The 24,532-nt window shown below is 47.6% G+C and overlaps 1 protein-coding gene across 1 annotated transcript in view; it reads right to left on the reverse strand.

Annotated features, from left to right (window-relative positions):
* Nucleotides 1-2,234: 2,234 nt before the first annotated feature.
* Nucleotides 2,235-24,532, reverse strand: part of MYBPC2 (myosin binding protein C2) — a 68,911-nt gene continuing 46,613 nt past the window's right edge. The window contains exons 19-29 of the mRNA XM_035134682.2: nucleotides 24,368-24,472; nucleotides 22,399-22,587; nucleotides 22,019-22,153; nucleotides 20,623-20,790; nucleotides 17,221-17,309; nucleotides 15,773-15,968; nucleotides 10,134-10,273; nucleotides 7,579-7,738; nucleotides 5,692-5,828; nucleotides 3,425-3,611; nucleotides 2,235-2,277 (exon numbers count right to left, since the gene is read on the reverse strand). Of these exons, the coding sequence (XP_034990573.2) occupies nucleotides 2,267-2,277; nucleotides 3,425-3,611; nucleotides 5,692-5,828; nucleotides 7,579-7,738; nucleotides 10,134-10,273; nucleotides 15,773-15,968; nucleotides 17,221-17,309; nucleotides 20,623-20,790; nucleotides 22,019-22,153; nucleotides 22,399-22,587; nucleotides 24,368-24,472 (1,517 nt within the window). The 3' untranslated portion in view covers nucleotides 2,235-2,266. The remainder of the gene's footprint in view (nucleotides 2,278-3,424; nucleotides 3,612-5,691; nucleotides 5,829-7,578; nucleotides 7,739-10,133; nucleotides 10,274-15,772; nucleotides 15,969-17,220; nucleotides 17,310-20,622; nucleotides 20,791-22,018; nucleotides 22,154-22,398; nucleotides 22,588-24,367; nucleotides 24,473-24,532) is intronic.

Consider the following 24,532-nt stretch of genomic DNA (forward strand, 5'->3'; position numbering starts at 1 on the left):
GCTCGCTTCCCAAAGAAGCCGACCGATCCCTGGCTCCTGATTCACCAGGTGCACCAAATAACAAGGATGCATCCAGATTCCTGGGGATGGTGGTACATCAGGGGAGAGAGCAGAGGGGGGCAGTGGCTGTTCTCTTGGGCAGAAGGTAGCATATGTGCAGAAAGTCCACCACCAGCAATGAGCCTGGAAGTGCATACCCTCCAACATTTCTCTGATGAAAATGGGGGCATCCTATTTAATAATAATAATCATCATCATCATCATACCCCGCCCATCTGACTGGGTTGTCCCAGCCACTCCGGGCAGCTTCCAACATATTTAAAACACAATAAAACACTAAACCTTTTTTAAAAAAACTTTCCCATACAGGACTGCCTTCAGATGTCTTCTAAAGGTTGGATAGCTACTTATCTCCTTGGCTTGGAGGGTCGTATAGCTCCATACCCTCCAACATTTCTCCAATGAAAATAGGGACGTCTGCGGAAAAGCAAGACATTCCAGGATCAAATCAGAAATTGGGACGGTTTCTGTAAATCCGGGATTGTCCCTGGAAAATGGGGGCACTTGGAGGGCCTGGGAGTAGCTATGTTCACATCCGCACCTGGCATTTAAACCACTCTTATACCGCTTCCCCCAAGGAATCCTGGGAACTGTAGTTTGTTAAGGATGCTGGGAGTAATTAGAAGACCCTTCACAGTTACAATTCCCAGCACCACTCTGGGAACCAGTTGTGACCACTCTGGAGAACCAGTTGATGAAGCTTCCAAGTTCTGAGGCGCAGCAAACCATAGGCCTTGGCCAGGCAGTCAACAAAGGATTGCTAGGCCTAGGAGTATTATAGTTTATGGGGAATTTTGACTCCTCAAGTGCGCTTTAGGGTGTTCTCTATTGTTCGTCTGCCTACTACATCTCTGTCTCTCCCCCCCCCCCCCCCGTTTTCCTTTGTGCTCAGGAGGAAAAGAAAGCGTGTTCTCCAGGTGAGGAAGAAGACAATGACTCTTGGGGAAACCAAGGATTTCTTTGATCTGTCCCCCGAAACTAATACAGAGGAAAGTCCCCCTCCCTGGCAGGCTGTCTGGCCTCGGACACCGTTCCTCCTCACGTGAAGTCGTCGCAACGCGCCCAAGAAGGAGACTGCACCCCCGTTTCTTCCCCCCTCACACACACACACAATAAAACCAGTGCACACAAATGCTGTCCACTCGGCTGATCTTTGGCCATTCCATCCTCTCAGACCAGCCTCAAAACTCACTTATGGATCCCCTTCCGCAGCTGTGCCCTGCCAAACAATTTTAGTCACTGCTCCCCTTTCCAAAACAACTCCCTGAAAACCAGAGGGACAAGAGACACACACAGGTTGTCCCATCAAGGTCACTTTATTGACACAACAACTGACCCAGACAGGCACACGGACAGATACAGGGGTGGGTTAGCTGGTCTGTGGTAGCATCCTTCTATCCAAGCATGATATGGGTGGCTTCTTCAGTGGGGTGGGGAGGTGGACACGCCTCAATTCCCCTTCCACACTTAGCATCTGCACGAGGTGGGAAGGGACACCATGGAGAAAAGAAGGGGGGGTTGATCGTAAGCTGTGTGGAAAGAGCAGAGCAGGAATAAACATCGTTGGCTAGTGGGTAGGGTGAGGCAAACAGATTCATCCAGGTACACACACTCAAGCATTTCCCCCTCCATTTTCTAAGCACGGCTTCTGTGCACAGTTCCTGCACATTCGGTCTTGCTTCGAACCACAAGAAGAGAAAGAAGAGTTTGGATTTGATATCCTGCTTTATCACTACCCGAAGGAGTCTCAAAGCGGCTAACATTCTCCTTTCCCTTCCTCCCCCACAACAAACACTCTGTGAGGTGAGTGGGGCTGAGAGACTTCAGAGAAGTGTGACTAGCCCAAGGTCACTCAGCAGCTGCATGTGGAGGAGCGGAGACGCGAACCCGGTTCCCCAGATTACGAGTCTGCCGCTCTTAACCACTACACCACACTGGCTCTCAAGGCTCTGTTCCTGCCAACCAGGTCCAACACGAAACATACACCGCTTTCTCCCTCTCCACCCCGGGCCAGATTCTAGTCGCCTGGCAACTCTATCCCAGACCGCCACAGCCTCCATCACCAGGCTGCTTCCTCCGCCCTCCAAACTGCAGTTGTTTCCGGATTTATAAAGGAATCCCATTTTCTGCCTTGAAATCCAAATAACTGCATGTTGCATTCCATGTTACTCACCTTTTCCAGGTGTTGGCAGTTGTGGCAATAAGATTACTGTGGTGCTGTGTGGGGAGGAGAGAGGAGAGGAACAGAGTATCAAGGAAGAGTTTTGGCGGACACACTTTTATTCTCTCTGAATGACATGGGATTGTGTTTTCCACTTCCACCAATCCCACTTGCCTATGCATGCATGTGAGAAATAAGAATGGGGTCCTCTTTTCTGCACTTCTAAGCAAACCCCTTCCTGTAGAGGCTGTTGAACTTCAACTCCCATCAGCCAACAGACATGGATGGTGGGAGCTAAAGCCCAGGAACACATATCCCTCACCCTAAAGCAGGCATCCCCAAACTTTGGCCCTCCAGGTGTTTTGGACTACAATTCCCATCATCCCTGACCACTGGTCCTCTTAGCTAGGGATCATGGGAGTTGTAGGCCAAAACATCTGGAGGGCCGCAGTTTGGGGATGCCTGTCCTAAAGGTACAAGTGAAATTGTCAGGTTTAAACCTGGCAGTCTATATCAGTGTTTCTCAACCCTTTTTGGGCCACGGCACACTTGTTCCGTGAAAAAAATCACGAGGCACACCACCATTAAAAAAGTTAAAAAAATTAACTCTGTGCCGCCCTATATTGACTATAATTATGACTGTAAGAAACACTTGCCAATTGCTGTGTTGGTTGCAATCTCCTGTAATAAGGCTTCACAAGCCGTCCGGCGGGAGTGAGTGTTGTGTATTGGCGGCCGCCAGGCTCGTTTGCACTGAGCTTTGGGAAAGAGGAGGAGAAATATTGCTTTCCAGCGGGTGAGTGTTCTATATTGGCGGCCGCCAGGCACGTGACAATGCAAATCGCCCTTCTCGTCGCCGCACGTCGCGGCACACCAGCCAGCGTCTCGCGGCACACTAGTGTGCCGCAGAACAGCGGTTGAGAAACGCTGGTCTATATAACAACGGTAACTTCTACCCATTTTAGGGATGTGGGCGCTTATGGAATGGCTGAGAGAAAGCTTCCCTTCACAAATCAGGGTTCTTGAACATTACCCCCCACCCCAGAACATTACCCCACAGATCCTGGGACTACAGCTTTCCCATTCTCTCCTCTGTGCTGCACCATCCCTAGGCTGGGTATGTCGTTATTTTTAAAATATAAAAGCAGATCTTAAAGGAATTTGAGCAATGACAACCCATTTCCCTTCTCATGCTGCAGTCACCTTTGACCTCCAGCTTGCAATCCACAATGGCTTCCCCCAGTTCATTGACGGCCTTGCAGGAGTAAGTGGCGCTGTCAAAAGGGCCCGGCTTGCGGATGTGGAGGGTCAGCACTCCCTGGTTGTTTTTCTGCAGGAACTTTGGGTCCCCGCTGATGTCCATTTTGTTCTTCATCCAGATTATTTTGGGCTGGGAACAGACAAAGGGCGAGAAGAGATTAAAAGGAATCCAGATGAAAGGAACATTGATCATCACACACTCCGTTCTAAACCACCTGGTCATGTATTGAATTGTGCCACCTCATACGCTCAAAACAGTTGCAACCAAAATTGTGTGCAAAAAAAATCCCCAACCTATCAGTTTTATGTATTATCATTGAGATTGAAAATCATGTCAACCCTTTATCCCTGAGAATGAAGGTTTGTTGTCCATGTGCTTAAAAAACCCAGCTTGACAATGCATCCCATTTGTAGTAGATCAAGGATAGGCCAACCTCTTCTTAAAAACCGCCAAGGAAGGAGAATCCATAACCTCCCAAGGGAGTTATTTCCACCATCAAACAGCTCTTACTATCAGAAAGTTCTTCCTGGTGTTTAGTTGGAATCTCCTTTCTTGTATCTTGAAGCCATTGGGTTTGAGTCCTACCCTCCAGAGCAGGAGAAAACAAAGCTTGCTGCATCTTCCACTTGACAGCCCTTAAGATATTTGAAGATGGCTCTCATATCTCCTCTCACCATCTCCTCCTCTTTTCCAGCCTAAACATACCCAGCTTCCTCAACCGTTCCTCATAAGGCTTAGTTTCCAGACCTTTTATCATCTTGGTTGCCCTCTTCTGCACACATTCCACCTTGTCTATATCCCGAAATTGTGGTGCCCAGAACTAGACGCAGTATTCCAGATGCGGTCTGACCAATGTTTATTGAGCGTTCATTGTGATTCGTTTACTGGGACATTAAGCACTCGTTCTGATTTGCTTGCAGGGGCTTCACATGCCTTCCTATTAAAACATTCATTCCTTTCACGCCTTTCAGTGCATTTCTGCACTGCTTTTCCAAACTGCAAAAAAATGGGCTTTTAAAAAAGTGGATTAGTTGCTCCAGGGCAACCCAGCACTTCAATCCACTTTAACTGTGCAAACATCAAAGTTCCTGTATGTGCTAGATTTCCTCGCACAAATTACTGATTGACACACGCTGGAGAAACTCTTGCAGAAAATCAATTAAAACATGCCAGCAGAATTGGGGGGGAGGGGGTTGGCCCTAGCAGTTGAGAGAAGGCTTAATAATCACCTCCCTCACAACACACTAATGATCACTGGTGGTACCTTGTCACCCTCCTTATGAGGAACAAAAAAAATGAATGGCTGGAGGCGGGGGGGGGGGGAAGCACAGGCAGGGGTGGAGGCAGGGGTGGGGGGGAAGCACGGTACTTTAAATTAGCAGCATCTTCAAAATCACATTCACCGTACCTGACTATTATTGAGGCGTTGGAGTGTGTTGCTATTAAGGAAAATCCTCAGTTTTAATACTGGTTATAATTTGCTGAATCTAAGGTTTTATTTTTCTCTTATTTGTAGCCATGCTTTTTTTTTTTTTTAAAAAAAAAGCCTAACATTTTGGAAGTACCAACCTTAGTCCACTGTTCACTTTCCCTGTTGTCAGGGGGACTCCCTACAGGGACCCTCCCCCAGTCATCCTGACCAGCACTTCGCCCAGTGACAGCGCAAGCAGCGGGTCAGGAGGAGGGAATGAGGAATGGAGCGGAATGGAGAGGGGGGCTCCAAGACGTATCAGAGCCTCGGCACCGACCCAGCTGGCCAGAGGAGGAAGGACAGCACAGCAAGGTGTCGGAGCCTCAGCAACGCTCCAGCCAAAGGACGGGAGAAGGAACGCAGCCCCTTCCGGCACACCCAGGTTGGGTCATGCACCCAGAGGTAAAGCAAGGGGGCGGCGTTTTGGGTTTCCCAGACTATTATGCTGGCGCAAAAGCAGACAAGCGCCATTGCCGGGTTCTGAATCAGACTAGGCAGTCATGTGTTCTGATGTCTCTGCACTGTAAATAGTATGCACAATAAAGCTCTTAAAGACAGAGCCGACTGGAGCGTCATAACTCAAGAGTAGCCGCAACAATCCCCTGACACCTGTCTTCATGCTTCATCCCTCCTCCAGTGATCTCACATCCCTCTCAGCGCCACATTCCTAGTCTTTTGATAACAGCCACTCCAAACAACTTGACATCATCCCGTTCCGCCTCCTCACTCAACACTTACTTTAGGAAACCCCCTCACAGCACAGTTCAAGGCAGTGGTATACCCAGCCACGACTGTCCGGTCTACCAGTGGCGTCATGAACACAGGGGCAAGGCTGAAGTCGTGTTCCTTGTAGTTTAGCTGTTTACAGATTATTCCTGAAACGGAAAGGGGGGGGGGAGAGAAACAGCAAATCCATCAGCCGATCTTAGGTAAAGATAAAGGGGCCCCTGACCATCAGGTCCAGTCGTGTCCGACTCTGGGGTTGCGGCGCTCATCTCGCTCTATAGGCCGAGGGAGCCGGAGTTTGTCTTCAGACAGCTTCCGGGTCATGTGGCCAGCATGACAAAGCAGCTTCTGGCGAACCAGAGCAGCGCACGGAAACGCCGTTTACCTTCCCGCCAGAGCGGTCCCTATTTATCTACTTGCACTTTGATGTGCTTTCGAACTGCTAGGTGGGCAGGAGCTGGGACCGAGCAACGGGAGCTCACCCCGTTGCAGGGATTCGAACCGCTGACCTTCTGGTCAGCAAGCCCTAGACTCTGTGGTTTAACCCACACCGCCACCTGGGTATGGGCAAATTGGGCTGCAAGGCCTACTATACGCACAGACCTGGGAGTAAATCATAGAACTGGAGAGTTGGAAGGGGTCTCAAGGATCATCTGAGAAACTCAACTAAAGCATCCTTGACAGCCGGCCATCCAGCCTCTGCTAGAAGGAGAGTCTCTCGAGGGAGACTGTCAAACAGTTCTTAGTGTCCCGTTGAAGCTTTCTGTAAACCGCTTTGAGGGTTTTTACAATCAAGCAATGTGTATGAAATGAAACAAACTCAACAGGGTTTACTTCTCAGGCAGACATTGCCAGCTCATTTCTAGTCTGCGTCATTCTCACGTGTGTTGGCTTTCGCGTTTTGGGTACTAATCTGCCAATGGCGTGTTAAACCTGCATGAAAATTCGCATTTAAATATGCATTCATTGAATATATTATTTCCCCTTGAAATATGATGATGATGATGAACATTTGTTAGTCATTTTATCTTGCCCAAGGCAACCCAGAGCAACATACAACCAAAACATCTAGCCAGTATGCATTGCATGAAGTAGCCCAAAACCATGAGTCAGGTTTCAATCCTATACAGACTTAACCTGGGGTAAGTCCCATCTCCAGCTGGCCCTGAACCACAACTCCCATCACCCCTAGCCAGCAGGACCAGTGGTCAGGGACGATGGGAACCTGAAATATACTTGGAGTCGAGAGTGAATTTCATGCTCTTTATTCAGCTCATAGTCATCAAGGAGAAGAAGAGAAGAACGGCTCTTTTCCCAAAACCATCTGCTTATATACATTATTTACACAATGGGCCTGGCGTGATTGGCTACTTCAGGGCTACACCTGTGGGCCAATCAGGTTGTGGATTGACTTCTGCCTGCAGCCTGATTGGCTGCTCCTACAGGCCAATCAGGTTGCAGATTCACTTCTGCCAGCCGCCTGATTGGCTGCTCCTGCAGGCCAATCAGGTTGAGGATTCACTTCCACCTGGAGTTGGATTGGGTAGCTCCTGCGGACCAATCAGACTGCTGATTCTGAATCCTATTGTTCTAGGATTCAGCTCAGTACATAACAGAACCGCAGTCCAAAAACAGCTAAAGCCCAGAGCCCAGAAAGCCCTGGTTCAATTGAATATTTCTCCTCAAAATATGCATCTTAATATATTTTGATGCTTTCTTTTTTTTAGCCAAGAACTACACCAGAGCACTCAGAAGCGTGAAAGCCAGCAGGTTACAAAATTCCCTTCTGTGTATTAGTCTAAAAGGTGCAGACCGCAGCCCCTTCTGCTAAGCCCTGGTGGCCCCAATCCCTGACCGCTAGAGCAAATTCCAGCCACCATCTGGCTCCACCGCGTTTACCGGATTTCTGAATGTTGGCGGTGTTTTTGGAGACCCCGGGAGCTTCGCTAAGCCCACAGATGTTCTCGCTGTAGACTCGGAAGTAGTATTCGTTGCCGATGATGAGGTCAGACACCGTGCAGCGGGTGAGGCGGTTGTGCTCGTATACTGTGAACCACTCCTGCGGAAGGAGAGCAGGGACGGTCAGAGAAATAGCTGCAAGGGAGGAAGGATCTGAGCCACAGGTGACACCCCCCCCCAAACAACAGAGAGGTGTGTAGGGTCCACATAGAGGGAAGGAGTAGATGCTCAAGAAGTGGGATGAGAGGCGATGTAGGATTGAGGTTCCCTGATTGTGCATAAGTGCTTGATGCCATTTTGGCAGTAGGCAAGGGAATCGTGGGTTTTTGTTTTTTAAAAAAAATCAGCCCGGCTTTTCTGTTTTATGCATTATTTTATCTGGCTGAAAGTTTCCCCTGCTGCTGCTGTTTTCTACGTGCTGTTTTCTGTGCTAGTTACAGGTAGGTAGCCGTGTTGGTCTGAGTCGAAGCAAAATAAAAAAATTCTGACATCAGGAACCAGAAGACAGAGAAACCAGTAGGAGAACACTTCAATCTCCCAGGACATTCTATACAAGATCTCAAAGCAGCTGTTTGAAAAATTTCAGAAACAGACAAGAAAGAGAAATTGCTGAATTGGGACTCATTACCAAGCTTAAAACCACGGAGCCACCTTGGATGAACAGAGATATCGGATTCTTATCTCATTATACATGATCTAGCTTTCTTTTGTGCCTCATTATGCATGATCTAGCTTTCTTTTGTGCCTTGCTTCCTCCCCCCCCCCCCGGCAGGACCAATTGCAGTCATCAGCAGTCGTTAACAGCCATCAACAGGTTCACCACTCCTATCAGCCCATCACCCATTCCCACCCCCCCACCCCTCTGAATATAAATAAGGGTCTGGTTGATTCTGTTTCAGTGTATCTGACGAAGTGTGCATGCACACGAAAGCTCATACCAAAATAAAAACTTAGTTGGTCTTTAAGGTGCTACTGAAGGAATTTTTTTATTTTGTTTTCTGTGCTGTACTTCTGCAAATTTGTCATTTGGGTTTTTATTTTTACTCTGAAAGGTTGTAGCCTAAAATAAGAGGATATATATCTTCTTAATATATATAGAGAGAGAGAGAAAATGGAAGGTAACTACATCATATCCTCCAGAAACAAGATCTATGCTCCTTTGAAGCTGCTCTTGTAGCAGGCTTGGAACTGCTGCCTGGTCTTCCTGCTGTGAATTTTGCCGCTGGCAAAATGTGAACTTTCACAGTGGTAGGAGAAGTTCTCTTTCTTTCTTTCCTTCTTTCTCTTTCTCTCTCTGATAGTGTCAGCAGTAAATGAGCAATCTGAGCGTGTTTGTATGAATTAATTCTGACTGAATTGGGGTCACTAACTTAGGAGGGGAGGCTGCTTCCCTTTTGCGCAACTATTCAGTATTCATTTGTCGCAAGTGTTTATTATACTAACCAAACTCACAAAAGCAGCAGGGTCTAAAACTGCATTGGCGGCTTGGTACACACCATATATTTAAAGCGTGTTTAAAGCACATGAGTTGCCCCACCTCAGGAATCCTGGGAACAGTAGTTTGCGAAGGGTGCTGGGAACTGTAGCTCCATGAGGGGCTAAACTACAGTTCCCGGGATTCTTTGGAGAGAGTTGTGTGCTTTAGATGCGTAACACAGCCTAAAGAACTCACGGGGGGGGGGATGTTTAAAGCATTTGCCCCTGTCAAAAAGGATTATAAGGCCAGCACTGAGCAAACATCTCTAGGGATAGCATTCTGCAACTGGTGTGCTGTCACCAAAAAGTTCTCACCTCTGGACACCTCTCAACTTAGATGGCAGGGGCATCTGCGGAGGCCCACCGCAGAAGATCTTCATGCACAGGTAAGTACAAGACAAGTAAAGGTCAAGGTAAAGGTACCCCTAACCATTAGGTCCAGTTGCGGACGACTCAGGTTGCAGCGCTCATCTCACTTTACTGACCGAGGGAGCCGGCGTTTATCCACAGACAGCTTCCGGGTCATGTGGCCAGCATGACAAAGCCACTTCTGGCGAATCAGAACAGTGTACGGAAACACCGTTTACCTTACCGCCGGAGCAGTACCTATTTATCTACTTGCACTTTGACGTGCTTTCGAACTGCTAGGTGGGCAGGAGCTGGGACCGAGCAACGGGAGCTCACCCCGTCGTGGGGATTCAAACCGCCGGCCTTCTGATCGGCAAGCCCTAGGCTCAGTGAAGGGCTTTAAGCAGGTCCTGGAAATGGACTAGAAGCCATTGCAGTCATTGTCATGAATGGACCTAGTTAACCCTATTAGTTGATTTCAATGGGTCTTCTCTGAGTAGGACTAGCACTGCAGGCAACTCACAATGTCCTGCCTCGGTTAGTATCTTGCAACGCTGCAAGGTAGCCACTGGCACATGTTCTCAGCGAGAGCCAGGGGAGAAATCGAGCCCATTACTAGACTTTGATTCATCACTACTAGAAGCAGAAGCCCAATAGGGAAAGGACCTTACCATGGTCTTCTTGTCAGCCTTTTGGATGGAGTAGCCCGTAATCTCTGAATTCCCATCGTCCTTGGGAGGCTCCCACTCTACTAAGGCATTAAAGCCCCACACTTCCTTCACCATCACGTTGTGCGCTGGACCTGGTTTTTCTACAGAAGGCATGGAAAACAATAAGGGCTGCATCACTATGGATAAACAGCGAATGGCCCCTTAGCCAAAACGATGTAAGCAAAGGTTCCCTGCAATTGCTAAAATGATATAAGCAAATACAATAGACCCAGCAGCTCTCTAGACCAGGCATAGGCAACCTTAGCTCTACAGATGTTTTGGAACTACAACTCCTATGATCCCTAGCTAACAGGGCCAGTGGTCAGGAATCATGGGAGTTGTAGTTCCAAAACATCTGGAGAGCCAAGGTTGCTCTAGACCAGGCATGTCAAACCTGTGGCCCTCCAGATGTTTTGGACTACAATTCCCATCATTCCTGACCACTGGTCTTGCTTGCTAGGGATGATGGGAGTTGTAGTCCAAAAACATCTGGAGGCCCAAGGTTGAGGACCACTGCTCTAGACCAGCTGTTTTTGGACTACAACTCCCATCATCCCTAGCTAGCAAGACCAGTGGTCAGGAATGATGGGAATTGTAGTCCAAAAACAGCTGGAGGCACAAGGTTGGGAAACACTGCTCTAGACCAGGCACGTCCAACAGGTAGATCGTGATCTACCGGTAGATCACCGGACATCTGTGGTAGATCACTGGCTCCCCCAAAGAAGCTCAACAACTTTGGCGCTCCTATAAAAGCTCATTTTTTGCCCTGCACCCCCAAAACAGGGCTTTCCTTCTTCCTAAAAAAGCTCAACAACAACTTTGACCTGAATGCCTTAAAAAATGGGGCTTTCCTCTTCCCCCAAAAAGCTCAACAACTTTGACCTGAACCCCAAAAAAGGGGGTAGATCACTGCCAGTTTTTAACTCTGTAAGTAGATCACAGTCTCTTGGGAGTTGGCCACCCCTGCTCTAGACCATATTAAATGGGGATAGCGTGAGTGAATCATTGAACTCATCTTCTGTAACCTGCTAAAATGCTGTCAGCAGGCTTTGGGGCAAAAGTCCAGGGCTCCACTCAGCAGGCCAAGGAAATCCAGCAAGGCCGGCTTGTCACATTTCAAAGTTAGGTAGATAATACACAATATCATCTCAAGAGGGGAGCCCCTTAAGACTGGTAAGACAATAGCCCGAAACGACCCAAAGGTGAGGTGTCATTGCAGCCCTGGCTGAAACAGATGCAGGAAGCTGCTAATTCAATACACGGTGGATACATGCAACACAAACACGGAGAGACCCAGCCCTGTCCGCTGGCGCTAGGAAGGTGTGGGGGGTGTGGGCCGGAGGGCAGATTTGCGCATAGCTGCCAAGTTTTCCCTTTTCTCGCGAGGAAGCCTATTCAGCATAAGGGAAAATCCCTGTAAAAAAGGGATAACTTGGCAGCTATGGATTTGCGGCTAGCACCTTCTCCAACGTGCTCCGCTTTCAAAGGCAGATTCCCAGAAGACTCTCGGAAGATGCTAAATTTCACTTCAAACATTCCGCCAGCCAAATTGGGATTAGAGGAGGCGGCTGATCAGAAAGTGCCCATGTCTGGGGAGGGTGAGGGAGAGGGGGGGGGCTTTTCGGCGGTGTCGGGAGAGGTGACATCTGGCTTAAACCATCAGGGGGAAGCTTAAATATAGAATGGAAGAACATGATCTCTCCCCTCTTACCATGGGGGAAGGGTGGGAGGTGATAAGAGATGGTGACACAGGCAGAGAGGGACCAGGGGGGGGGAGGAGGAAGGGGTGCCAGGCACCAAGGAGGTCAGGACAGGCGGGGCAGGGCGGGGGGGGGGGGGGTAAGAGACTGGTTGGGGACACCAAGCATGTCTCCCAATGGAAGAGGCAGAATTAGGGATGGACAAATTGGTCCATTTCAGTTTCTCTGAGTTTCTCTTTCCTCTGAATTCTTTTGCACGTTTCCACATCAGTGTGTGGAGGCAGGTGGGTGTGAAAACATGAAGTTCTCGGGAAATTTCATCTGCTTTTTAGTGCAAATGCCTCCTAATACGTGCATTTTTGTATGCAATTTTGCCTAATTTTTGAAAAGCGATTTCTCCTAGTATCATGCATTTTTTTTCAAGCACAAGGTTTGACCCTTTTGGAACTGATTGAATCACAGAATGGTAGAATTGGAAGGGACCCTGAGGGTCATCTAGTCCAACCCCCCCTGCAATGCAGGAATATGAAGCTGTCCCATACAGGGGTCGAACCTCCAACCTTGGCGCTAGCAAAACCACGCTCTAACCGACTGAGCTACCCAGGCTTTATTACCGGTATGGTGTGGCTTTATTATTTACATGGCTAAAAATGAAAACAGAGGACAGCCCTCACGTTAGGGGGGCAAGGAAATGGTTAACATAAAATGTTTATCGCCTTCTATACAAATGGTAGTCTAGGGTAAGAACTTATTGTGTTCTTTGGATGTTATCTTGCATTTATTGCCCAGCTTCTGGGGTCGGGTGGGGTATTTCATTACTTATCTGTATTGTGCTGCTGTATGTTGAAAGAATTTAATTTCAAAAACACGTTTTTGAATGTTATTTTCACTTATGTACGCATTTGCTTCACCCTAGTACAGTGTTTCTCAACCTTTTTTGGGCCACGGCACACTTATTCCGTGAAAAAAATCACGAGGCACACCACCATTAAAAAGGTTAAAAAATTTAATTCTGTGCCGCCCTATATTATAATTATGACTGTAAGAAACACTTGCCAAATATTGCTTTCCGGCGGGTCAGTGTTGTGTATTGGCGGCCGCCAGGCTCGTTTGCATTGAGCTTTGGGAAAGAGGAGGAGAAATATTGCTTTCCAGCGGGTTAGTGGTGTATATTGGCGGCCGCCAGGCACGTGACAATGCAAATCGCCCTTCTCGTCGCCGCACATCGCAGCACACCAGCCAGCGTCTCGCGGCACACTAGTGTGCCGCGGAACAGTGGTTGAGAAACACTGCCCTAGTACAAACATTTTTGTACACATTCCTTGGCAGGGGAGCTGCACTGCAAAATTCAGGAAAGGGTTGGTTTTCGAAGGACGGCCATGTTTCGGTTTGTGCATTGTTTCGGAATGGGGTCTGTTGGGATGTTTGCTTTTAAATGCAAACTGAATCCAATTATTTTCTTGTCTCCTTAGACAGAACCCCAGTGGGGCAGAGGCCAGGAGGCAGCTGCCACCCCAGCCAGACGAGGAGGTGCCTTGCTTCCATGGCTAGCATCTTTCTGAGGTCGCTGTGCAGCTGGCTGAAGGCTGCCTAGTGCCCTGCCAACCCTCCTGTCTCTCTTCTCAGGCCTGGGAGTTGGGAGCATCTCGGTCTCCCACGGGGAGAGAGGAGACTGATGGAGCAAGCCTGGATTAAAGCTTGTTAACAATTTAGCAGCTGCAGCAAGAAGGGAGGAGGGAGAACAGAGACTGTGCCCATCCCTTGCTTCCCTCTAAGTTGCCAGGCCATCCTCCAGCTGCCCTGGGACAGCAGAGCTGAAGCGAAGGCCTCTGGGCTTTGGGTTTAGGGCCACTGGTTGGCTGCACCTCTTGCCTTCCAGGAAGATTATAATGGAATAGTAAAGACCAGCTGGGCCCCCCCACCCATTGGCCAGATAAGGGAAGAGCAAAACTGCTGTTCCAATGCTTGCTTCCCTCTTCCCCCCCTGCTCCTTTCGCCAGTCTGTTGTGAGCCTGTGGGCAGGAGCTGGCTCCCCACATTTAATAATAATAGTAATAGTAATAGTAATACTACTACTACTACTATTTTATTTATACCCCACCTTCCCCAGCCAAGACCAGGCTCAGGGCGGCTAACACCGAATATAAAACAATTAAAATACAGCTGAAAAACAAGATTAGGTAAAGGTAAAGGGACCCCTGACCATTAGGTTCAGTAGTGACCGACTCTGGGGTTGCGGCGCTCATCTCGCATTATTGGCTGAGGGAGCCGGCGTACAGCTTCCAGGTCTTGTGGCCAGCATGACAAAGCCACTTCTGGCGAACCAGAGCAGCACACGGAAACGCCGTTTACCTTCCCGCCAGAGTGGTACCTATTTATCTACTTGCACTTTGATGTGCTTTCAAACTGCTAGGTTGGTAGGAGCTGGGACCGAGCAACGGGAGCTCACCCCGTCGCAGGGATTCGAACCGCCGACCTTCTGGTCAGCAAGCCCTAGGCTCTGTGGTTTAACCCACAGCGCCACCTGCGTAAACAAGATTAAATACAACATTAAAATTAAAATGTCGCCTCATCAGAAAAAGGAAAAAGGGGGAGGGGATCAAGTTCATTACAGGCCAAAGGCCAGGCAGAACAACTCTGTCTTACAGGCCCTGCAGAAAGAAATCAAATCCCGCAGGGCCCTGGTCTCATGAGACAGAGCATTCCACCAGGCCAATGTTGAAAAAGCCCTGGCTGTAGTTGAGGCTAATCTGACTTCCTTAGGGCCTTACAGCACATGGCTTTCCCCTGAAGAATCCTGGCACCTTTTAACAAACCACAGTCCCCAGGAGGTGTTGAAGTCATGGGCTTTACTTCTGCGGTGTGTGCACACTCAGCTACTGCCTTCCCTTTGAATGTCTGTGCAACACATAGAAAACGTTAGGCCCTTTGTACGAGTTTCTTCTTCTCCCTCTCTGACTACCTGCTTGATGCAAGAGTGGACCTCACCAAAGACAAAATTAAGATTCTCTGTTACAAGATTCGTGCATTGAGTTGGGTGGGGTGTTGAACTAGACCAGTGGTTCCCAAGTAGCCAAGCGCCCCTTGTTTTCCAAAAGCCAAACCGTGGACCCCTTACTTTTGAAAATTTTGATATCTCTATGATATCATTAGACCTTTAAAGTCCTAAACGGCCTCAGCCCAGTATACCTGAAGGAGCATCTCCACCCCCATCGTTCAGCCCAGACACTGAGGTCCAGCTCCGAGGGCCTTCTGGCGGTTCCCTCCCTGCGAGAAGTGAGGTTACAGGGAACCGGGCAGAGTGCCTTCTCAGTAGTTGCGCCCGCCCTGTGGAAGGCCCTCCCATCAGATGTCAAGGAAATTAACAACTATCTGACTTTTAGAAGACATCCGAAGGCAGCCCTGTTTAGGAAAGCTTTTAATGTTTGATGTTTTATCACTTTTTAAATTATTCTTAATATTCTGTTGGGAGCAGCCCAGAGTGGCTGGGGAATCCCAGCCAGATGGGCAGTGTATAAATAAAGAAATAAAGAATTGTTGTTGTTGTTGTTGTTGTTGTTTTATGGTAGTTTTTGTTACGTGAATGGTGCCACGGACCCCCTGGATGGGTTACGCAGGCGCTCTGGGGTCTGTGGCCCAACAATTTGGGTACCACTGAAATAGACGCCGGTTGATTGACAGAACTAGATGACCGCCAATGTCCTTTTGGCTCTAAAATCACATGATTCTAAGAGAACTCAAGACAACACACACACACACACACACACCCCTCTACACAGTCTCCCCCATATTCACCTGCCCCAGCTGCACCCCCCAAAACATGGTTAGCTTTTTTTAAAAAAAAAATGTAAATTTGCTGTTGCAACGATGAAATCTCAAAGGAAGGCCGGTCCTCCTTACCAACAACCCGGATCTTGATGACGGCCTTGTCCTCCATGTTTTCAATCTTAACCGAGAGTTCGTAGAAGCCCGAGTGGTGCCGTTGAGCTTTGCGTATGAAAAGGATGGTGTCCAAGTCGGTGGTGCGGATGTTGATCTCTTTGGGGTCCAGAGGCTTCCCATCCTTTGACCAGGTGACTACAGGGCGGGGTTTACCCTGGAGATGATCAAAGGCTTGGCATTACCACAGAGGCCTTCATTCTAGTGGCATCCCTTCCACCCACCCTGCCCCACTTCTCCCCACATTTTGCTCCAGAGCTGGAAGCTTTTCCCAGCTGAGTTCCTGGTTGGTGCATGAATAGTTTTATGCAGGCATAGGCAAACTCGGCCCTCCAGATGTTTTGGGACTACAACACCCCTCACCCCTAGCTAACAGGACCAGTGGTCAGGGATGTTGGGAGTTGTAGTCTCAAAACATCTGGAGGGCCGAGTTTGCCTATGCCTGGTTTGATGTGTCTAAAAATTAATAAATAAAAGGAAGTTCTGTTTGTCCATAGGGGGAGGAAATTCAAAACCCACAGCTGGGAAACCTTTTACAGTTGTACCTTGGAAGTCGAACGGAATCCGTTCTGGAAGTCCGTTCGACTTCCAAAATGCTCGAAAACCAAAGTGTGGTTTCGGAAGCCACAGAAGCTCCGCTGGACGTTCTGGTTCCGAAGAACGTTTGCAAACCGGAACACCCCCCTCCCAGGTTTGCGGCGTTCGGGAGGCAAAACGTCCGAGTACCAAGGCGTTCAGGATCCAAGGTACGGCTCTATTAGGAGTGCCAATCAAAACATCACCTAAAAAATGAGTGACTTTCGGACTTCTCCTGCACTCTTCATCAAGGAAAGACCCCCCCCCCCCAAAAAAAAACATGAGGAAAACAAACTGGCAGGATGTTGTAGGCATACATTCTACATTTGGGCTTGGCCCCGAATGGGAGACTGCAGAGGGAAGTGGAGTCTGCAAACACTGCCGTTGGATGGTTACTCCTAGGATGCTGGGATGAGGAGGCTCTGGCTGTTTTCTGAAAACAAAGTTTTCCAGTTGCTCGGGGCAACCTCCTTCTTTTGGTAGGAAGGTTGCAGGCTAATGGGGCTGGCGTTTCCTCAATGGGAGATCTCATGGTCGGGAAGTATTTGGAGAGAGCTTTCACAGGTTAGCCTTCAAAGCTCAGAGAAGAGTTTTGACAAGCCCAGAAACAGCACTGAGAGGAAGGGCGGACAGAAAGACTGCGTAGGTAAGTTATTGTTTGTTTGTTTGTTTGTTTGTTTGTTTGTTTACTTAAAATTGTGATAGGAACATGAAGCATGATGCAGAACCTGAATGAGGAAGGTGCTTCAAGTGAAGCTTCAAATGTCCCTCAACGTTCTTCTGGGGGAACGTGAATTCCACGGTGGGCGGGATCCCCAAAGCCGGCTGCTCACCTGGAATGGGATCACCAAGTTGATCTGTTCTCCAACTCTCCTGATGTACGTCGTCCGGAGATGGCGAGGAAGGCGGATCTTGGGCTGCTCTGTAAGGCGAGAGAGAAAGCAAGTGGATCGGCTTGTGAAAAAATGGAGGGTCCCCACAGGTAAGCCGGGGTGGAATAAGAGGGAGGGAAGAATGGGAGTTGTAGGCACTTAGTCTACCGACAAAGGTCCGTATAGTTAAAGCTATGGTTTTCCCAGTAGTGATGTATGGAAGTGAGAGCTGGACCATAAAGAAGGCTGATCGCCGAAGAATTGATGCTTTTGAATTGTGGTGCTGGAGGAGACTCTTGAGAGTCCCATGGACTGCAAGAAGATCAAACCTATCCGTTCTGAAGGAAATCAGCCCTGAGTGCTCACTGGAAGGACAGATCGTGAAGCTGAGGCTCCAATACTTTGGCCACCTCATGAGAAGAGAAGAATCCTTGGAAAAGACCCTGATGTTGGGAAAGGTTGAGGGCACTAGGAGAAGGGGACGACAGAGGACGAGATGGTTGGACAGTGTTCTCGAAGCTACGAACACGAGTTTGACCAAACTGCAGGAGGCAGTGCAAGACAGGAGTGCCTGGCGTGCTATGGTCCATGGGGTCACGAAGAGTCGGACACGACTAAACGACTAAACAACAACAAGTCTATTGTTGTTGTTGTTATTATTATTATTATTATTATTATTATTATTATTATTATTAATTTTATTATTTATAACCCCACCCATCTGACCAGCATACTCCTGGCGCCGACTTAATAATAATAATAATAATAATAATAATAATAATAATAATACATTTTATTTATACCCCGCCCTCCCCAGTCAAAACCGGGCTCAGGGCGGCTCACACCAATAAAATTACAATAAAACATAAAAAGCAATTAATTAAAATACAGATTAAAATACAGTATTAAAATTTAAAATGCAGCCTGATTTTAAGTAGTCCATAAATCCAAGCCATGAGGGAGGAAAACACAGGGGTCAGACTAAGTCCAACCCAAAGGCCAGGCGGAACAGCTCTGTCTTGCAGGCCCTGCGGAAAGATGACAAATGCCGCAGGGCCATGGTCTCCTGTGAAAGAGCGTTCCACCAAGTTGGGGCCAATACTGAAAAGGCCCTGGCCCTAGTAGAGGCCAATCTAGCCACCTTATGGCTCGGGATCCCCAGAGTATTGTTGTTTGTGGACCTTAAGGTCCTCCGCTGGGCATACCAGGTCCCGTAGGTATGAGGGTCCCAAGCCGCATAGGGCTTTAAAGGTCAAAACCTTTAGGAGGAGGACTAAGTGTAGAAGCCAAGGAAGAGGTCCTGGTCCCAATTACACACCTCTACTCATTCCAAATCAATGTGGGGGTTTAAATTATAAGCCCACCAACGTCAGACAAATATAGTTCCCCCCACAGAGATGCAGGGGCAAAATATCACCTCTTATTTGCATCCTAGCCTTATCGCTTCAGCAGCAGCTGCTTTCAAAGAGAAAATAAGGAGTGGGCTGAAATCAGGAGGTGCAAGGGCCCTGATCCATATTGGGGCCACAGTGTGGGTAAAGTCCCTCTCCCACCACTTCCACCAGGGGTCCTGATCTGGATTGTACCCCCTCACACCAGCAATTTCTGTTTAAAAGCCACTTGCGCAGCTGCTGATGGCGTGAATGGTGTAATGGGGTCATTTATATATTTAAAACGTTTGTACGGCTGCTGATGGCATGAATGGTGTGTAGTGTCTCTCTTCGGAGAGACCAGAAACTTCTCAGCCTTTAGCCTTAGGGGGCTAATAAATTAGAGGCTAGATTGGAAAGAAGGTTCTTTGGTTAATGGCAGAGCACGGGTAAGGAAAGACAAACGAACCTCACGGGGCAGGAAATTCCACGCTCTGGAGGTCACCACAGAAAAGGTCCTGTTGTGTGGCCTTACTTACCACATCTCATAAGTTGCAAGGGTTGCATATAGAAATATGTTCCTAATTCAAGAACCTCAGAGGACAGGCAAGTTCATGTGGGAGGAGGTAATCCTTTGCCAACTGAATTCCTAATCCATTTAGGACTATAAGGAGCACGTAAAGGGCTTTAATGGTAAACAGAGACATGACTAAGTACAGTGGAACCTCGGTTTATGAACACCTCGGTTTACGAATTTTCGGTTTAAGAACGCCGCGGACCCATCTGGAACGGATTAATTCACTTTCCATTACTTTCAACGGGAAAGTTCGCTTCAGTTTATGAACGCTTCAGTTTATGAACAGACTTCCGGAACCAATTACACCCATGCTTCGGGTTAAGTATGCTTCAGGTTGAGTACTCCGCGGACCCGTCTGGAATGGATTAATCCACTTTCCATTACTTTCAATGGGAAAGTTCGCTTCAGTTTATGAACGCTTCAGTTTATAAACAGACTTCTGGAACCAATTGTATTCACACACCGAGGTACCAGTGTATATAAAGGACACGCACAAGCTCATGACTCAAATTTGCATAAAATTTGCATAAGATAGCAGGTGGTTGGGATCCAAACTTCCCAAAGCCAATTTAGGCACACCTTGGGTTGGATCTAGATTAATGTGTCGTACTCAGAGCAGACCTACTGAAACAAATGGGATGAGTTTATGACAACTAAGTTCAGTCTGACTGATTTCAGTGGGTATATCTCGTGTATAACCTCCCACCCCCCATTTACCTGGGAGTAAGCCCTATTGAATTCAATAGGACTTACTTCTCATCAGGCCTGGTTAGGATTTTGCTGTAAGTCTAGACTCAACTCCTTCAGTGTTTTTAAGTTTATAATTTGGCAATGTCTTTTAACATTCCAGCCTTAAATCAATTTCTCCCTATTTCTGCAGCAATTTGCGGTTTTTAAACCCTCGTGAAAATTCTTCAGCGTTTCAGTTTGAATTTCTCCTAACAAACACATTTACATGTACACTTTTTCTGCGAGCCATTTCTCCTGATTCTTGTATACTATTTCCATGGCTATAATAACTTTCACGCACACTTCCACCTAATATGTGCCTTTTGTAAACTGTGGTAGGAGAATCGCATTGCAAAATATGACTAAGTATGAATGTCGAATGTCGAAGGACAGCTGTGCATCAGTTCTTCTTTGGTTTCGGAAACTGCAAATTTGATAGATCCACCTCTAAATGCCAACGGAATCAAGTTTCCCCCCTCCTCCCAATTCCTAGCGACTAGGAGCAACAAGCACATCTAGCTCATGGACATCATCTCAGTCTGGCTCTCCAAGAACCTTTGGAGGAGTGAAACTGGAAGCTCTTGTATGTTCTGCCTCGGCAGGCTCCCTTTACAAGGCAGCAAGGCCCAGGTAAGGACATTGAGGGAGCTCAAGGGTTCACAGCTCAAGAAATACAACTTGACTCACGGACAATCTCTCGGATAGTGACCGCCGACGCAAGGGTGGCTGGTAAACTCTTGCCAGCGATGTTGACTGCAATGACCCGGAACAAAAGCTTCTCCCCTGTAGGAAGTCCCTTAGCTTTGTAGCCACAGCGTTCGACCAGCTCTGTGTTGGCAGCTACCCATTCGTCGGCTGGGGGCAGAGAACACAAGGTTAGAGGGTAAAGGGTGTTGGATGACAGGAGCGAGCCAGCAATAAATCACACTGTGTAAGTTGGAGTTAACTCTTTATTAGGAAAAAACAACAACCAGCATGTGCGCAGGAGTGCCAGTCCTAATAAGCCCAGCAACTCATCTCTGGTAGGTCTTGCCTACATGAAGCAGTTGCTGAGATTGAAGGTCCTTGCCTCCCCACAGCTCCCTAAGTCCCCTTCTTTCCAGGGTTTCCCCCAAGCAATCTGAGACTACACCTATGTAAAGCTAAGTTATCCGTCGCTCTTTTCATGCCTCTCCTGGTTCTGGGAGACAAGTGGGGAGGGGATATCGTAACAGCAGGAGGGGAAGACACCCATGCCTCTTCACCATCAGAGTCATCTTGGCCTCCCTCCTCTCCTGCCTCTGATTTTGGAATTCTCTCTGCTACAGACTTTGTCAATTCATTGAGCCCTGTTGCCTCTTCAGCTTCTGACACCTCCTCCACCCAGTCTTCTCCCTCTGACCACTCATCATCATCCCACCACCAACCCCCAGGCTCTAAGTCCTTTTCCACTGCTGAACAGCTCTTCCTGACATTTAGTTGGAATCTCCTTTCTTGTAACTTGAAGCCATTGATTCGGGCCCTACCGTCCAGAGTAAGAGAAAACAAGCCCGGTCCATCTTCCATGTGACCGCCCTTTAGACACCTGAAGATGGCTACCATATCTTTGGAATCTAAGGAAAATCTTAGGGAGCTGGGTATGTTTAGCCTGGAGAAGAGAAGGTTAAGGGGTGATATGATAGCCATGTTCAAATATATAAAAGGATGTCATATAGAAGAGGGTGAAAGGTTGTTTTCTGCTGCTCCAGAGAAGCGGACACGGAGCAATGGATTCAAACTACTAGAAAGAAGATTCCACCTAAACATTAGGAAGAACTTCCTGACAGTAAGAGCTGTTCGGCAGTGGAATTTGCTACCAAGGAGTGTGGTGGAGTCTCCTTCTTTGGAGGTCTTTAAGCAGAGGCTTGACAGCCATATGTCAAGAATGCTTTGATGGTGTTTCCTGCTTGGCAGGGGGTTGGACTGGATGGCCCTTGTGGTCTCTTCCAACTCTATGATTCTATGATCTCCTCTCAGTCTTCTCTTATCCAGGCCAAACATAACCCAACTCCCTCAACCATTCCTCAATAGGCTCGGTTTCCAGACCCTTGACCCCGATACTCACTTCCTTCCTTGCAGTACTCAATGAGGTAGCCATCAATGCCCCCTGCACCAATCCGGTCTGGAGCACGCCACTTCAAAGTGGCGGTGGTGTCTGTTACATCCTCCAGGGTGAGGTGGAGTGGCTCACTAGTGGGGGCTGAAGGGGAGGGAGGAAGCAGAAGAGCAATTACACATATGCACAAACACCATAGCTGCCAAGTTCTCCCTTTTTTAAGGGAAATTCCCTTATGCTGAATAGGCTTCCTCACGAGAAAAGGGAAAACTTGACATCTATAATAATAATAATAATAACAATAATAATTTATTAATTATACTCTTGTCTCTTTCCACCTCTTGATCAATAGCGCCCTCCTCCCACCCATACACACAAAAATCACTCACCAATAGGCATGAAAGGTTTGGTATTCAGGCTGGGCTGAGAGACTCCGATTGCGTTGACGGCAAAGACACGCATCTCATACAGCACCCCCTCAATCATCTTGGTGGACTCATAGGTTGTCTCGGTGAAAACGTCGAAATTCAGCTTCATCCAACGCATGCTTCCTTTCTTCTTGCGCTCCATCAGGTACCCTGAGACAGAAAGGGGGGGAAAATGAGGTCAACGGGAGGAGATACCAGCTCCCCAGAGATTGCCCACAGAATGGAAGATGGCAGGATCTCCAAGGACGTGCCCTGTGGGGAGCTGCCTTCAGGCACCAGGCCAACTCTTGAGTTACAAAGGTGTCTGCAAACATGAAGGCTGGCAACATCCACCCCACCACTCTTGAGGGTGACTACAGTGTCTGGAGATAGGCAGCCAGGTTGGGCATCCACAGCTGTGACCAGAGGAGGAATGACCGCTGGGAGGAGCACGGAGAGAAGACACGCCATGGCGCATCTACAGCAGCACAACCGGACGCCTTTATCTGCCCCAGCCGCAACAAAACATGTCTCTCCCATATCAATCTCTACAGCAGACGCTGGCTGCAACCTTCCAACAGTTTGACTTCACCACCGAAGATGCACTCCTCCATCGTCTCCCTGCCAACAACAACTGTCCCCACAGACAAGGGATCCCCAGTGATCCCAGCTATGCCATCTCAGGTGCATTCGCAGGTAAGATTCAGAAGAACTTTATGCTACTGAGAAGAGCTACACAAGGCGATGGAGTTGTGAAATCGACTGAGCCAATTTCTCTCCCAAGGGGGGAAAAGAACCCAAACCAAAAATGGAAATGCTTTTGAATAGGCACGTGCAAGAGTGATTGATGGAGGTGGTCACATACCCATTAAAAAAAAATGATTTTGAAAAGAATGGACATGTTCTTGTAATCTGTGATGGGCATTAGGGTGATTACTTTTCCTTTTCTTCTTTCTCAAAAATTATTTCCTGTAACACAAATGGATGAACTTTTGCCTATTAATGACTAAAATGAGGTATATTCCATTGAAATATTAAAAAAGGTTACGCACAAACCGTTTTAATTTTTTTTGTATGCCGTTTTACCATTTCATAAAATTGTATTAACAATTCTATATATACAGTGGTGCCTCTACTTACAAATAACTCTACAGTACTTACGAATTTTTCTACTTACAAATGGAGCTCCGTCCGCCATCTTGGATGCGGTTTAGATAGGATTTTTTCTACTTACGAATTTTTAGATAGGGTTGCTTCGACTTACGAATTTTTTCTCCCAATGCATCCCTATGGGATTCGACTTACAAATTTTTTCGACTTACAAATGTGTGTTCGGAACGCATTAAATTCGTAAGTAGAGGTACCACTGTATTTCGTATCAAATTTGAACACCACATTCCACAATGGGGAGTGTTCTTAGCAACATAGGGTATACAAATGTCACACCTGCGCAAGGTAAAAGCCCCTTTTTGGGACCCTGCCCACATGCTGGGAAAAGAACCTACAGGAGAGGTAGCAAAACATCGTCCTCTAGTGGCATCTATACTGTTACTGCAGCTAAAAAAAGCTTCCTTGTGTGTTTGATGACCCTATGTAATGTTGTATATATGTGACTCTAAAGCTTGGGTTCAATTTTGAAGTGCTTACAGGGACTTCAAAAACGGTCAAAAAACTGATAAATAAAAATTTTGAAATCATTTTGCACGTGAGGTTTTTTTAATCAAATCTCTTTGAAAGCAAGATTTTATCTAATCTTTAATGAAAGCTCATCAAATTATGATACAGGGATGACATAAGTCATCACCCTTATGGGCATTCATCTGAATAAGAGGGATATGCACATATCCTGAACTGGGCATGTGAAGGGCATAATTTTTTATTATTATTATAGCCACGGTATCATAGTAATATGCACAATTTGTACGCCACCCTATACTCGCAGGTCTCTTACCTGTCACAGGCATGCCGCCGTCGTATTTGGGCACATCCCAGACCAAAATGGCCCAGTCCTCTCCCACCGAAGTGATGCGCACGGATTCCGGAGGATCAGGGACATCTGCCAAAAAACATGGAGCAATGGGAGTAAGATGGGAGCAGTGAAATGGCAGGCTAAAGG

The sequence above is a fragment of the Zootoca vivipara genome, chromosome 13 (genome assembly GCF_963506605.1).
Source record: "Zootoca vivipara chromosome 13, rZooViv1.1, whole genome shotgun sequence".
Taxonomy (NCBI): domain Eukaryota; kingdom Metazoa; phylum Chordata; class Lepidosauria; order Squamata; family Lacertidae; genus Zootoca; species Zootoca vivipara.